Raw genomic sequence first — 12,836 nt, forward strand, 5'->3', positions numbered from 1 at the left:
TTTCGAACGCATCTCAGGTTGTTTTTGAAGATTGAAACAGCAGTAAAGGAGAAAAATGGTTTTTCATACAACGACCGAACTAAACGGGAAAATAGTTGGTAATACTCCCGAGCAGATTTGCTTAAACCTTCCAGGTATATTGAATAATATTGGCCAATCTTGTGAGGATTTGCGCTTTCCGCATCGTGTAGGTTGCACACCAAAATGCCAACCAAAATGGTCATTCCAATAAAAACCTATACAAAATGTTCACCTGCCCGAAAAAACACCCTGTGCAAAAATTCAGCTCAATCAGAAACAAAATTGAGTAGTAGTTCACGCCGACACTTGCATTCTACGACAAGCGAGGCAAAACATCTCGTCTTCCGTGGCCGACCAATTGAGTCCGCATTCGAAACACTCATCATCTTCGTAAGATTATTACGAACATTCACTATCGAGCACAAAAAAACAACAGTTTGACATTTCATCAATTAGCAACGTTGCTATCGCGATGCCAAATTTAATAACTCGCTACTACCCGAGGTGGGGATTGCTATTTCCCAAACCAACATAGCAACGCCCGGTGCGGTTGCCGCGTTATGGTGGGAGTTGCCAAACTAGCTTTAGAAACTTCAATTTAGCCACTGGTGGGCTTGCTCTTACAGACAAATGTCTTCTTCTTCCTCACCTTTGTATACCTTGTATACCTCATTGCCCCTAACGGTCCCCTGTTTCTCAATGAGTATAAAAGAGAGGTGAGGAGAAAACCTACTAACACTTGCACGCGCCCCTCTGCTTGCCCCCTCCTGCCCAGAGATGATGCCAAATAGTGACGTAGCTATTTGAGTTTACCATTGAGTTCGTCTAGTTGTTTACATTTGAAGCATTTACTAATACTAGGAAAATGCACTCTCCTCCTCACCTCTCTTTTATGCTCATTGCCTGTTTCTATCATCATGACATTCATCACATCTACCGCATCTGCCGCTGTAACAAAATTTCGCCGGTGTTCAGTTTTGACAGTTTTGTTAACTTCATTTTTCATTTACGCCCGCGTTGCGCTTCGAACAGAAATTAAACTCGTCCATTTCGTTTTTGATCGTCGCTACGTTAAGAAGTAACTTTTTATTTCCGTCGATTACATCGTGCTAAAAGCCAAGCTTTGGTACTTTAAATAATGGAACGGTGATATCCACAGTTCCGGGTTAACAAGGCCCGCAATATAGAAATATTCAGTCCAAGCAGTAGTTATGGAGCAGGAACTGCAACCTCACTCCAAAAGACCCGGAGCATACAATCTCGGTGACGTGGAATGTAATGTGGTGAAAGTTCTCACACAGGATGAAAAAACGCGTCTTGAAGAACAAAACAAGCGTATGGTGTCGGAATTCCAGGCTCTCAAACTGGAACAGGAAGCACGTAAGCATTGGGATTTATTTTACAAACGAAATGAGGATCGATTCTTCAAAGATCGTCATTGGACAACACGTGAGTTTGAGGAACTTCTGGCGGATGCTACTAGCGAATCGTCTGAACGAGATGTGAAAACACTGCTTGAAATCGGTTGCGGCGTTGGAAATTTAATTTTTCCGCTAATGGAAGATGGCGATCGGAATTTCTTCATCTATGCCTGTGATCTTTCGCCACGTGCTATTGACTTGGTCAAAAAACATAACCTCTACGACGAACAGTATATGAAAGCATTTCCGTGCGACATCACCAGCGATGAAATATTCAAAACGCTTCCGGATGCTAGCTTAGACATAGCGACGCTAGTTTTCGTTTTATCGGCAATTCATCCGAGAAAATTTCACTCGGTTGTGGAAAATATTTTCCGACTAATGAAACCGGGTGGCATGGTTTTGTTTCGAGATTACGGGCTTTACGACATGGCACAGCTAAGATTCAAACCCGGTAACAAAATATCGGAGAATTTTTACATGCGACAAGACGGAACTAGGAGCTACTATTTCGCGGATGAAGAAGTCGGCAGACTCTTTCAAGATGCTGGCTTCGATGTTGTCATCAAAAGTTACATTCAACGGAGAACAGTTAATCCGAAGGAAAATATTGATGTAGCGAGAATCTTCGTACAAGGGAAATTCCGGAAGCCGCAGAATAAGTGAGGTAAGAATCGTCAGTTAAAGTTACCTAATTTTTATAATGTTATGATGATTGTTCTTTTATAAAGATGAATCTAAATTTTGATTATATATATAAGAACGGCCAACTGAAAATAATTAATAATATATGCTTGACTTCCTATCATATAAACAATTTTACAGTAAATTCTTATTTTATATTTTCAGATGTGAGCTTACAATTATGCATTCACATAGTCAGCTGAAGGTAAGTGATGGCAACCTATTGAAATGAAAATTAGTTTATTATGATGATAAAATGTTTCTGAGAATCGCTGATCGATTACACACATTTAACATTTTAAACCAAAAGGATTCTGACGATATCAGAAATATTGTAAATCTTTCATTGTTTTTGAAACAAAAACATAACTGTTATGATTTGTTCTCAGATTCCCGGCAAAATCCACATCCTCCAGTACCTTGAAGCTTGAAGGTAAATATCGAAGCCCTATACCAACATAGTGAATCTTGCTTCTATGATGACGCATAGTTCATTTGACTTGCAGAATGATAACTAATCTTAACTATCTATGAAATTGGTCTTTCACCCCTACCTGAATTTCGTCTCTTGTAATCAATTTTATGTATGCTCTATCGTTATTTTATGGACTATTATTTAATTCTTTTTCAGATATTGTTTCTTCGCTTTGTGTGCCCAGAACTATGTATTTTCGTTGATACAATAAGTTCAATCGGACTATAAGGTTGGTTTTTATAGATTTTTATACAGGATTGAACAACGTAAATTGCTATCAGTTAAATGATGACGCATAGTTCATTTGACAATGCTTTGAATGATAACTTCTAACTCGCATCACAAAGATGCATTGAAATTGGTCTTTCACCCCTATCTGAGTCAAATCATTCGTGTTAAAGCTTTGCGGTCTTTATCCAAATTTATTTATTGAGTTTATTTAAAATTATCCCCACAGATCTACTAAAAGATGTCTACAGCGGAAGGATCCGATACAATGGCGAGTTCGAAATCTTGGTTTTTCTAGCAGCGATGGTATTTTTGAATACGCTAGCATAATCCAAATAGACGGTCGGCTAAATCGAATCGGATTCAACCGAAAAAGCGGCGCATAGTTTACATAAAAAATGATAGGTTACACAATTCCAAAACAAAAAATACAAATAAATGTTAAAACTAAAACTACTTGTTTATTTTTGTATCATTCTATTTAGAAATTTTGTTCTTTACTCTCCGCTTCAAACCAAATTGTGAATTTTGGTCAAATAACATATATTAGCATGCTTTGAGGCTGCGATCCAATTCTCCCTATTTTTCTCCGGTGTAGTTGATTCGACTATGCAGTAGGTAGCATAAGCAGTAACAGAGTGTGACTGACCTAAGCTGCCGGTACCCGGATAACTGTCCCATAATGAAAAACAACATGTTGAGAAAACGGCGATTTAATATTATCCGTGAATTTTCGGATTTCCAGCAATTACATCCAGAACCAATGACCATAACAGTTTCATGGCAGCACAAGTTAATCGTTGAGAACAAAAAAACATGGATGGAATTGGTTTTACGTTATATAACTTGAAAAAAAAAAAAAGACAAAATATGACAAAATATGCGGGTACATTTCAAAAGTACTCGCATATTTTGTCCCATCACATATAAATTCAATCAGCAACCGGCAGTATCACCGGCTGCGTAGATTGTTCTACAGAAAAACAACACTAGTCTAGTTAATTAAATGACATACTTCTAAATGCCACAAATAATCCGATATACACTAATCTGGAGCAAAATTATATGTTTGCAGTTTCTACCACTATGCAGTGGGACTGTAATGCGGGTACTTTCAATATGGGACAAAAACAACTTGGTATTTTTTCCATACAAAAGTATCAATTTTATTTTTTTTTTTCCAGAAAATATGATAACAATTAAGTCGATTCCCGAACTCAAAAGTGACCAAAATCAGTATGGGACAGTTATGCGGGTACCGGCAGTAAGGGGTTAGAAAAGTATAGCGTCCATAATAATTTTATTGGTCAAAACCAGGCCATTGTTGGCTCAATGGGGCAACGGCGGATTCGAAAAGAAACCGGGCCCGCAATATATGTCACATGCAAGCCCAGCTCAATAGCAAAGGCGCGTTTAAGGCCTGAATGGAATGAAATACTTTGAAGGATGTGGCTTTCAAGTTGAATATTTCATTTGCAATATGGAGAAAAATAAAAAGAATGTTTAGTTTAGTTTGAGCTAGTGTAAAATCAAGAGTCAATGCATTATAACAAATTTGAATATTTCACCTAATCGCATGAAAGGAATAATTTTGCATATAGTTTCAATACCTGCCACAGGAGGCGAACAGTCGTAAAAAACTGCTTTCGAATTTGGCTTCTTTCTGCGAATGTCAAAACAAAAGGAAAGCAAAGAAATGTCAGTGTTATATTTTGTTTTCTTTTGAGTTTGTTGTAAAGGTTGGGAAGCTCTGATTCACAGATTCATCTAAATTTAACAAATTATACTGTGTACAGGGAAGATATAACAATGACTGTGGTTGAATTTTTCGGTTGTTCCTTCTTGGCTTTTGGGCCACCTCTTGCAATGTTCTCGCTAACTATTGCTCATGATCCAATCCGCATAATAATCCTCATAGCAGCAGCCTTCTTTTGGTTGGTCTCACTACTGCTATCTTCCACTATATGGTTCGCTGTTTACCCGTTACGGGATGTATTGGCATTTGGGCTGATATGTTCAGTATTCATACAGGTAAGTATGTTAATACCAAGTATACTGAAAAAACTAATTGCTCGTTTCTAGGAAGGATTTCGATATCTTATGTACAAGCTTCTACGAAAGACGGAACGAGGTTTGCAGGAGGTGACTGAAATTGCACGGATATCTGATTACAAGCACATTCTCTCGTACGTTTCCGGCCTAGGCTTCGGGATTATCAGTGGAGCGTTTTCATTGGTTAATATACTCGCTGATTCAGTGGGACCCGCCACCGTGGGTCTAAAAACAGGTTCAAACATTTTCATCGTCATTAGTGCGGCCCAATCTCTCTGTATGATATTACTACATACCTTCTGGAGTGTAATCTTTTTTAGTGCATGTGATTTGAAGAATTACTACCACATCGCATACGTAATCGTAAGTCACTTGTTTGTTTCCTGTATTACACTGCTGAACAAACAGGAACTATTCTCCGTTTCACTGACGAGCTCTTACATTGTAATGGCAATTACCTGTGTCATTGCTTTTCGAGTGGTTGGGGGTAATTTCGCTTCATTTAAAAAATTTATCACGTGTAAGTGAATTCTATTAGCTAGTGACATTATCTAAACTAAACTATTTTAATAACCTACTATTTATGAGCATGAAAAGTTGATTTTGCTTCAATTAAAGCTTCGAATATCTCAGAACTGGTGTCGACGATCAAGGTTAGTAATCCGAAACTTTACCATGGTAAATCAATAAAAAAACGTTAAAAGGCAAAAATGAATTATAGACAAAGTAAAAACATGAAACAGATTGAACGCTGCTAAATAGTCCATATTTATTTAGTTGTAGTGTAAATCATTTGTGATATGTTTATTCGAAACATATTTATCAAATTACAGGTACCGTAAATACTGAACTAAATGTTTCGGAACTTCCAAAGCTTCTACACGACGAGCGAAAATTAGATCTCGCTTTTTTTCATCTTCATCAATAGCGACCCATATTAACCTACGGACGGCATCCCGTGCCTGCCTTAAGAGGGAAAATTCCTCAAAGATAAACCCTTCGCAACGCTGAACTTGAGATAGTGTACCGTACGTTCGAAGCAACTTAGAATACACAACTTTCTGCAGGTTATTCGCCGTTATTCTTCGTTCATTCATAAACACATCCGTACAATGTGCCACAACCGGCTGCAAGTATTTCCACTGTAAATGCACATCATCCGGCGAGGAAGCAACCATTGTCATCAATATATCATCAGCTTCGACCGACGTGATATTAATCATTTTGCTGACGACGGCTTCGTAACGATTCAGCTCGGCAGCATCCACAGCTTCATTCTGATCCTCTTCGTCATTTATTAACGCATTTTTGATCATATCTAATGTTTCTGCTAGATGATCAGAGAAAAAGTACGCCAAATGTTTCACAAAATCCAGATATTCCATCAGCATTCGTAACTTTTTTTCGTCGTCATTTTCACGGATTGCCGCTACTGATAGTGCCGCTAGCTCATTTTGTACAAGCGAATGACTGTAAATGACTTCATAATTCATAAAATCATCCTGGAGTCGTCGAATACCGTCATCATCAGCCAGTAATAGGGCGAGGAACTGATACAAATTGCGATTGACACGATCGCTGAAGCGGCTGGTGAGGTATTGGTCGTTGGGACCCTCCAAGAGCTGCCTGGCTAAGCGGCATTTATCTGCATCTCTCTCCCAAACCAGCGCCGTTTCTACAAAATATGGAATCAGTGATGTGGAACGGTAACTGAGCAGTGCAAACGCGTATATATCTTCTAGCTGGTATTTCTGTTGATATTGTTGCTTTGTATAGACGAAGTTGAACAGTATTTTAAAACAAGCGATTTTAGTTGTCGTTTCATAATTGCCACGCGCTGCCAGTAGACTTAATGGGTCGACATCATTTTCTGATCGAAGCGTAGCATTAGCGTGTCCGGTGAAAAGTAAGTGAATCAGAATTTCTACATTGCCGAATTCTACAGCTGCGTGTAGCGGCGTTTCACCGGCAAAATCTGCTGCGTTCACGTTAGCCCCCTTGGCAACAAGGCATTCTACGAGTTCAAGATTTTTCCGCTCAACAGCAACGTGCAAAGGTGTCACATGCTCGTTACTTCCGATATTGATAGTTGACGAATTCTTAGCTAACAACATATTCACAATTTCCAAGGATGCATCTTTCAAGCAGGCCAAAAGCAAAGCCGTCCGACCTTCGAAACACCGAGCAGTCACATCAGTATCCGTGCGCGTTAACAGTAGTTCGACGCACTCTACATTTCCGCTAGTGACTGCGTGATGCAGCAATGTCCAGTTGTGATTATCCCGAAAATTATTTACTTTAATAAGCTTATTTTTGTTTGACTTCCGTTGGAGGCACTTTTGGAGAGCTATAGGATCGCCGGTAGCCGCTGCCTGCCAAATATTTTTGCCCGAAGACATTTTGAGCGCTGCTAACAAAAGGAATGTTTTCAAATTGAAAGAAATAATGGTTTGCTTTACCTTAAGCTCACGGAATTTTCATACCGTATCGAAGATATCGAACAAACACTTTCAATGTAGGAATAAGAATATGTTATATCTCAATTTAATCAAGACTAATAACAAAGTAAATAAACTGACTGAAGCACGCAGAAAAGCCGAAAAAACAAGTGAGGCGAAGCGACAAATATGTGCAGCAGAAAGAGACAGGGATATTGTTATCGTTTATGACCAAGATAATAGATAAGTTGGTGCTGCCAGAATAAATTTATAAGACATTTAAAACTAATCATCGACCTGGCCACCAGGGGCTATGCAACTTCATATGCATGAAAAATGAATATTTATTTTTAAACTATTCGATATAGGATGATATTAGGTATAGGGAGTACACCTCCTCTCAAGGCAGCTTTTTCGTCGAGAGAATACTTTGTTCTCTCTGGTACTGGCATAGCGAGTATCTTTTCATGATAATCGTACAGTACCACCACAGACAGACGTCCAAGCAAAAACAAAATTGATCGAAAATTCCGTGTAAATTTTCAAAGAGAATTGCGTTATAAATCACTTGTATACTAGCGCCGCCTGGTGACCTTATCGCTACAATACATTTTTTTTCGCTGGTGTATGAGGCTGGCATTACTAGTAGCGCTATCTGGTTACGAAAATCTTTACACAAGTTTGCAACTCAGCTTGGACGTCTGTCTGCGGTACCACCCTCATACGTGCAACGTTCTTTATGTACATTTTTTTTTATCTAATGCAGGACTGCCAAGTATACAGATTTTTCTGTATTATACAGATTTTTTGACCACGATACAGAAATGATACAGAATACAGAATTTTGATTTTCAATACAGATTTGTACAGAATTTTAGCAATCGATTTTTTTTTTCTTGCTTATTTTCCGTCGATCTGGATCCGCCACTGGTGGAGGCGACTCCACCCAGGACTCTAACTTACGACCCGTTGTTCAACGGATCGACGCCAACGGCTTTACTTCCTCATGCGATGGAATGCGTGATCCCAGAGATTTTTCGCCTCAGAAATTCTCCCGGTGTCGACTAGAACTAAACCTAGACCAGTTGGGTTGGTTGTGGGTGAATCACGCCACCCCACAACCATCGACACCTATGTCGGCGTTGGGATTCTAACCCAGGCGTCGAGCGTGGTTGTTCGAGTTCTGCTGGGCGTCTGACATTTACGAAGCGGGAAATTCCTTTTGTTTGATTTCTTCTGGACATTCGACATTTGGCTAAGCGGGGAAGCTTTGAAGCAAAAATACCGGATTCTATTGCCTCTCTAGCAATAAAACACGGTTATAGACCTGAGTTTTCTTTCAGGAATTTTACCCACCCTTTTGACGGTTCCAGGCGAAGTTTAAGGTTGGATGCCAAGCCCAGTTACTCCAAACCAGAGCACTTGTAGGCACACGAACAAAATACAGAAAAATACAGATTTTTTTACGGGTGCATACAGTTTTTTCAAAACAAAATCTGGCAGCTCTGATCTAATGTTGCAAGCAGTGCTGTGTATATCTCGCCAAACATGTGAAAAGGGCCCATGTGCCATTTGTAAACAAGCCGAATTTTCTCATTTTGTGATTAATACAAGCGTAATCTATCCCTACAAATAAGATTTGTTGATAAAAGAAGTTTTTTTTTAATCAACAAATCTTATTTGTATGGGCAGATTAAGCTTGTATTCGTCCAAAAACGTGAAATTGTAGCTTGTTTACATATGGCACATGGGCCCTTTTCACATGTTTGGCGAGATATAGCGTGTCTGATATACATTACTCGCAATGTTAGATATAATAAACGGTACGAGAAAAAAAGTATTGTCGTTAGTCGAGAGATTGGTTTCCAAATCCAACGAAAATATAGTATAATTTAACTAACTGCTTAAAATGGTTTAACAGTCGCGGGGTGTATTTGTAGTGTGATTTTTAGTTTAATTTATTCTATTCTTGTTGATTGTGAATAGGGGGTTTTATTAAAAAAAAAATACCTGCTTTTTCTTATACCAATCGATGACCGACCTTTCAGTAGGCACCACGTATTTTGTCTTAAATCTCTAGGATTTTTAAATTGATTGAAATTGAGATTCGGTGAGATGGTCTATATATACCAACTGTCATTGTAGCGATTTGGAGCGATTTTTCATTCTCTATTTCAAAATCGAAGGACAAAGATACAAAATTTTAAAACATCATATTGTGCTCAGAAAATTACACTCTTTTAGGTGATATCTGAAAATCAGAAATCCGCGAATAGTTAAACAACCCAATTGAAAACTTAGATTTTCTAAATTTTCACTAACTGCACATCTGTTCAACTGAAGAACCAAAAACGAGACAAAATCTCTTTATTTTAATTATCGACATCTAGCGGTGGAGAGAACGCATTTTACACTCGACATTTCATTACGCTTATATTCCATTCATTCAACAAAAGGACTGTATGAGCTCTCGCCACTTTTTCATCGAGAGAATCCTTTGTTCTCCCCGGTACTGGTATAGCGAGGGTGCCTTTTCATGATAAACGTACAGTACCACCCGCATACGTGCAACGGTTTTTATGTGGATATATTTTTAATGAATTTCATTGTTGCACAAGTTGAAAACTGAATATCTTGACTAACGACAATCATTTTTTTACATTGTACCTAATGTCGTAAGCAGTGCAGGTACAGCGCGTCTAATATGCATTTCTAGCAATGTTAGGTAAAAAGATACTGTCGTTGATCGAGAAATTCGGTTTTCAAGTCCAACGAAAATATTCAAGTAAATCAACTAACAGGTTAAAATAGTTTTAACAGTCGTGAGGTGTACGATCCTAGAAAATTTGTCAGACAATGTTTGAATGGTTGAAAGATTTTTAGTTTAACTTGTGTTATTGACGTTGATTGTGAATTGTTATTGAATTTCCACTTTAAAGATCTCTTGAAAAAGATTCAAATATTCAAGATCACCTTTTTGCCTGGTCATTGAAGCAAAAAAAAAGATTTTTTATGCATGTTCAAACTATTGGAGCGAAATGTTCGAACGATGCACTGTAAAATCAATGTAGGATGGAACAGCAAAAAATGAATGCGAAAGCTTGGGCACCGATTTGCTGCAGAGTTTTGTTCGAAGTTGCATATCTGTTCTGTGCTAACTGGCAAGTAGTGATTGCACAAAATGACATTTCTGCTGCTGGAGAATATAACCCTGGTAGAGCACAAAATGACATTTCTGCTGGCTTATGGAAATTTAACCCTGGTTCACGTGTTATGACAGGGATGCCAAATGTGTCTTAATTTCGAAGACATTAGAGCTTGTGTGAAGAAGTGGAAGCCTAATGCCTTGTTCAAACTACGCCGCATATCACCTGATATCGCGAGATGATATCGGATATCACCTCTAGTGTTCACACTACGCTGAGATGATATGGTTTGACATTTGCTTCAGTAATTGAAAAGAGAAGAAAACAAAAACAAGTCAAAGCAAAAACAAGACAACAAGAGCAATGCAATTGGGATAGAGATCCCTAGTAACAATATTGGTTTTATCAAAGTTTTATAGCGCTCAATAAAGCCAAAACAGCGCTATAAAACTTTGATAAAACCCGTTTTGTTACTTGGGATGTCAGCTAGTTGGCTCGCGAATGCGAACTTTCATAGGCAATTTTCAAAATAAGCGGGATTTTTTTTTTGTTCACAAAAAAAATATGCGGGATGATAAAAGCAAAAATATTTCCTTCCTTCTTTTTCACATGCAACGCTAATTGCGAAATTTGTAGGGTTGCGTCAAATGTCTGTTGGCCATGTTACCAACTGCTGCAAATCTGTTTTTTATTGGTTTTCTCACATGATATCCGCGATATCATGTAGTCGAGGTGATATCCGATGACAGCTCGATTGTATGGAATATCAGGTAATATGTATATGGCCTCGATAACACGAATCGCCTGATATCAGGTGATATGCGGTGTATAGTGAACGGGGTATAGTGAACGGGGTATAATAGTCGGTTGATTAACCGCACCCGAACAATGTTGTTGGATAACGGCTAGTTAAGCTATAGTACAGCCGAAATCTACTGAATAATAGCTTATCAAGCTGAAAATCAACTTCCAATGGGAACTTCCAATGGGGACCGTGTTTAAATATTTCTTACGAGTGGAGAGATTTTTTATGGAGTGTGTAGACCTGGCATCCCCGAGTAGAATATGTATTTTTTTGACATTTCTTATCAGAAGAAAAAATAATATACATACCCCTAAACTGCCTATAATCGCATATCAGTCCAACCTTAATTTTCATCATGTTGAGTAAACAACGTGTAAAGCTCTTTTTCTTGCTTAACTTATTTCAGTTGTTGAGCGTGGTTTATTCCCATATTTTTGACATAATATAATGAGATAGAGATTTACCATAGCTTCTCTATAAAAACGACAAGAATGCAGGTGGGACTGGTATGCGATTATAGGCAGTAAAACATCCTATTGTTACTGAATTTCCGCTTAACAATGTGCATGTTTAAACTATTGGAGCGAACTGTTTGAACGATGCACTGTTAACTAACACAGAGAACAGACTAACAAGCAAACGATAAAAAGTATGTAAAACAGTTTGTGTGCGCAAAAATATACTCGTCGAATTACACCCCTCGTCATGCTGAGTGGTAAACCACAGATAACAGATATCCAAGCTAACTTTGCTTCATGTATAAAAAATGAGCGAACGGCATACACTGATGAACACGCAGGTTGTTTAGCGACGGTATTGTGATTTCAGAGAAAAATTAGAATTTTGCGCTCTAACTGACAACCGCAACTGACAACCGAAAATGACAATCTCAGACAGCACCGATAAAAATGCGACTCATGAACTTGTTTGTCAAAGCGTATGCACTCTTAATTTACTTCAATTGAAATTGAATAGCATTGAAGCCCCCTTGTTTCCTTGCCCTCGACTATGCAGCAGAGCCGCATCGATATGGTTTGCAATCAGAATGTTCTACGAATAAACTAGTTATAATCCATTATTGGATGTTGCTTAAACAGTATGCAATATAACATAGTTTTCATTGACTGGTGAATGACCGCCGGTTAAAACCTTAACAAAAAAATGTGTCGATGTCGATGTGTCGATATATGGGAAAAAGACCTCTGAATTTCGTTCAGAGATTTAGAGGTACGGCTCAAGAGTTTCGTCTTCTCGAAAAAAGTCACTATTCTAAATTTCAGCACAATCGGACTCCGGGAAGTCGTGCGGGTAAAATTATACTTTTTTACCAATAAAAAAATGTTCGATAAAAAATTGTGATGCCAAATTCCTTAGAGATGCAATAAACGTTAAATCTAGTGTTTTTTGTAAGATTTGGACCACTGCGACCATTATTTTGATCTTTTGTGGTAAAAAAAAATATTTATATATTTTCCAGCTGGGAACTCTCTCAGCTTTAATTTATTTTTACCATTGAGGACATTTTTCGAAAAACCGTAGCTTCTGAGCCCTACCGCTAAACGAAAT

At 38.2% G+C, this 12,836-nt stretch overlaps 3 protein-coding genes across 3 annotated transcripts; 2 read left to right on the forward strand and 1 right to left on the reverse strand.

Moving 5' to 3' along the window:
- Nucleotides 1-1,024: 1,024 nt before the first annotated feature.
- Nucleotides 1,025-3,288, forward strand: LOC129728066 (tRNA N(3)-methylcytidine methyltransferase METTL6). Its single transcript, XM_055686441.1, has 5 exons — nt 1,025-2,109; nt 2,292-2,331; nt 2,516-2,559; nt 2,758-2,830; nt 3,059-3,288. Exon 1 carries the CDS (start codon nt 1,233-1,235, stop codon nt 2,106-2,108), a length of 876 nt encoding a protein of 291 aa, XP_055542416.1. The 5' UTR covers nt 1,025-1,232; the 3' UTR covers nt 2,109; nt 2,292-2,331; nt 2,516-2,559; nt 2,758-2,830; nt 3,059-3,288.
- Nucleotides 3,289-4,535: 1,247 nt separating this feature from the next.
- On the forward strand, nt 4,536-5,516 carry LOC129727522 (gamma-secretase subunit Aph-1). The gene is made up of 2 exons (XM_055685432.1): nt 4,536-4,860; nt 4,912-5,516. The coding sequence occupies exons 1-2, from the start codon at nt 4,639-4,641 to the stop codon at nt 5,407-5,409; spliced, it is 720 nt and encodes a 239-aa protein (XP_055541407.1). The 5' UTR covers nt 4,536-4,638; the 3' UTR covers nt 5,410-5,516.
- Nucleotides 5,517-5,625: 109 nt separating this feature from the next.
- LOC129727521 (uncharacterized) lies at nt 5,626-7,503 on the reverse strand. The gene is made up of 2 exons (XM_055685430.1): nt 7,341-7,503; nt 5,626-7,288 (listed from the first exon to the last, which is right to left on the reverse strand). Exon 2 carries the CDS (start codon nt 7,278-7,280, stop codon nt 5,709-5,711), a length of 1,572 nt encoding a protein of 523 aa, XP_055541405.1. The 5' UTR covers nt 7,281-7,288; nt 7,341-7,503; the 3' UTR covers nt 5,626-5,708.
- Between the last annotated feature and the right edge of the window lie 5,333 nt (nt 7,504-12,836).

The sequence above is a fragment of the Wyeomyia smithii genome, chromosome 3 (assembly GCF_029784165.1).
Source record: "Wyeomyia smithii strain HCP4-BCI-WySm-NY-G18 chromosome 3, ASM2978416v1, whole genome shotgun sequence".
NCBI lineage: Eukaryota > Metazoa > Arthropoda > Insecta > Diptera > Culicidae > Wyeomyia > Wyeomyia smithii.

Coding starts and splice junctions, on each gene's coding strand:
- LOC129728066 (XM_055686441.1), top strand. CDS start 1,233: ATGGAGCAGGAACTGCAACCTCACTCCAAAAGACCCGGAGCATACAAT.
- LOC129727522 (XM_055685432.1), top strand. CDS start 4,639: ATGACTGTGGTTGAATTTTTCGGTTGTTCCTTCTTGGCTTTTGGGCCA. Junction 4,861..4,911: donor TATGTTCAGTATTCATACAG/GTAAGTATGTTA, acceptor GCTCGTTTCTAG/GAAGGATTTCGATATCTTAT.
- LOC129727521 (XM_055685430.1), bottom strand. CDS start 7,280: ATGTCTTCGGGCAAAAATATTTGGCAGGCAGCGGCTACCGGCGATCCT.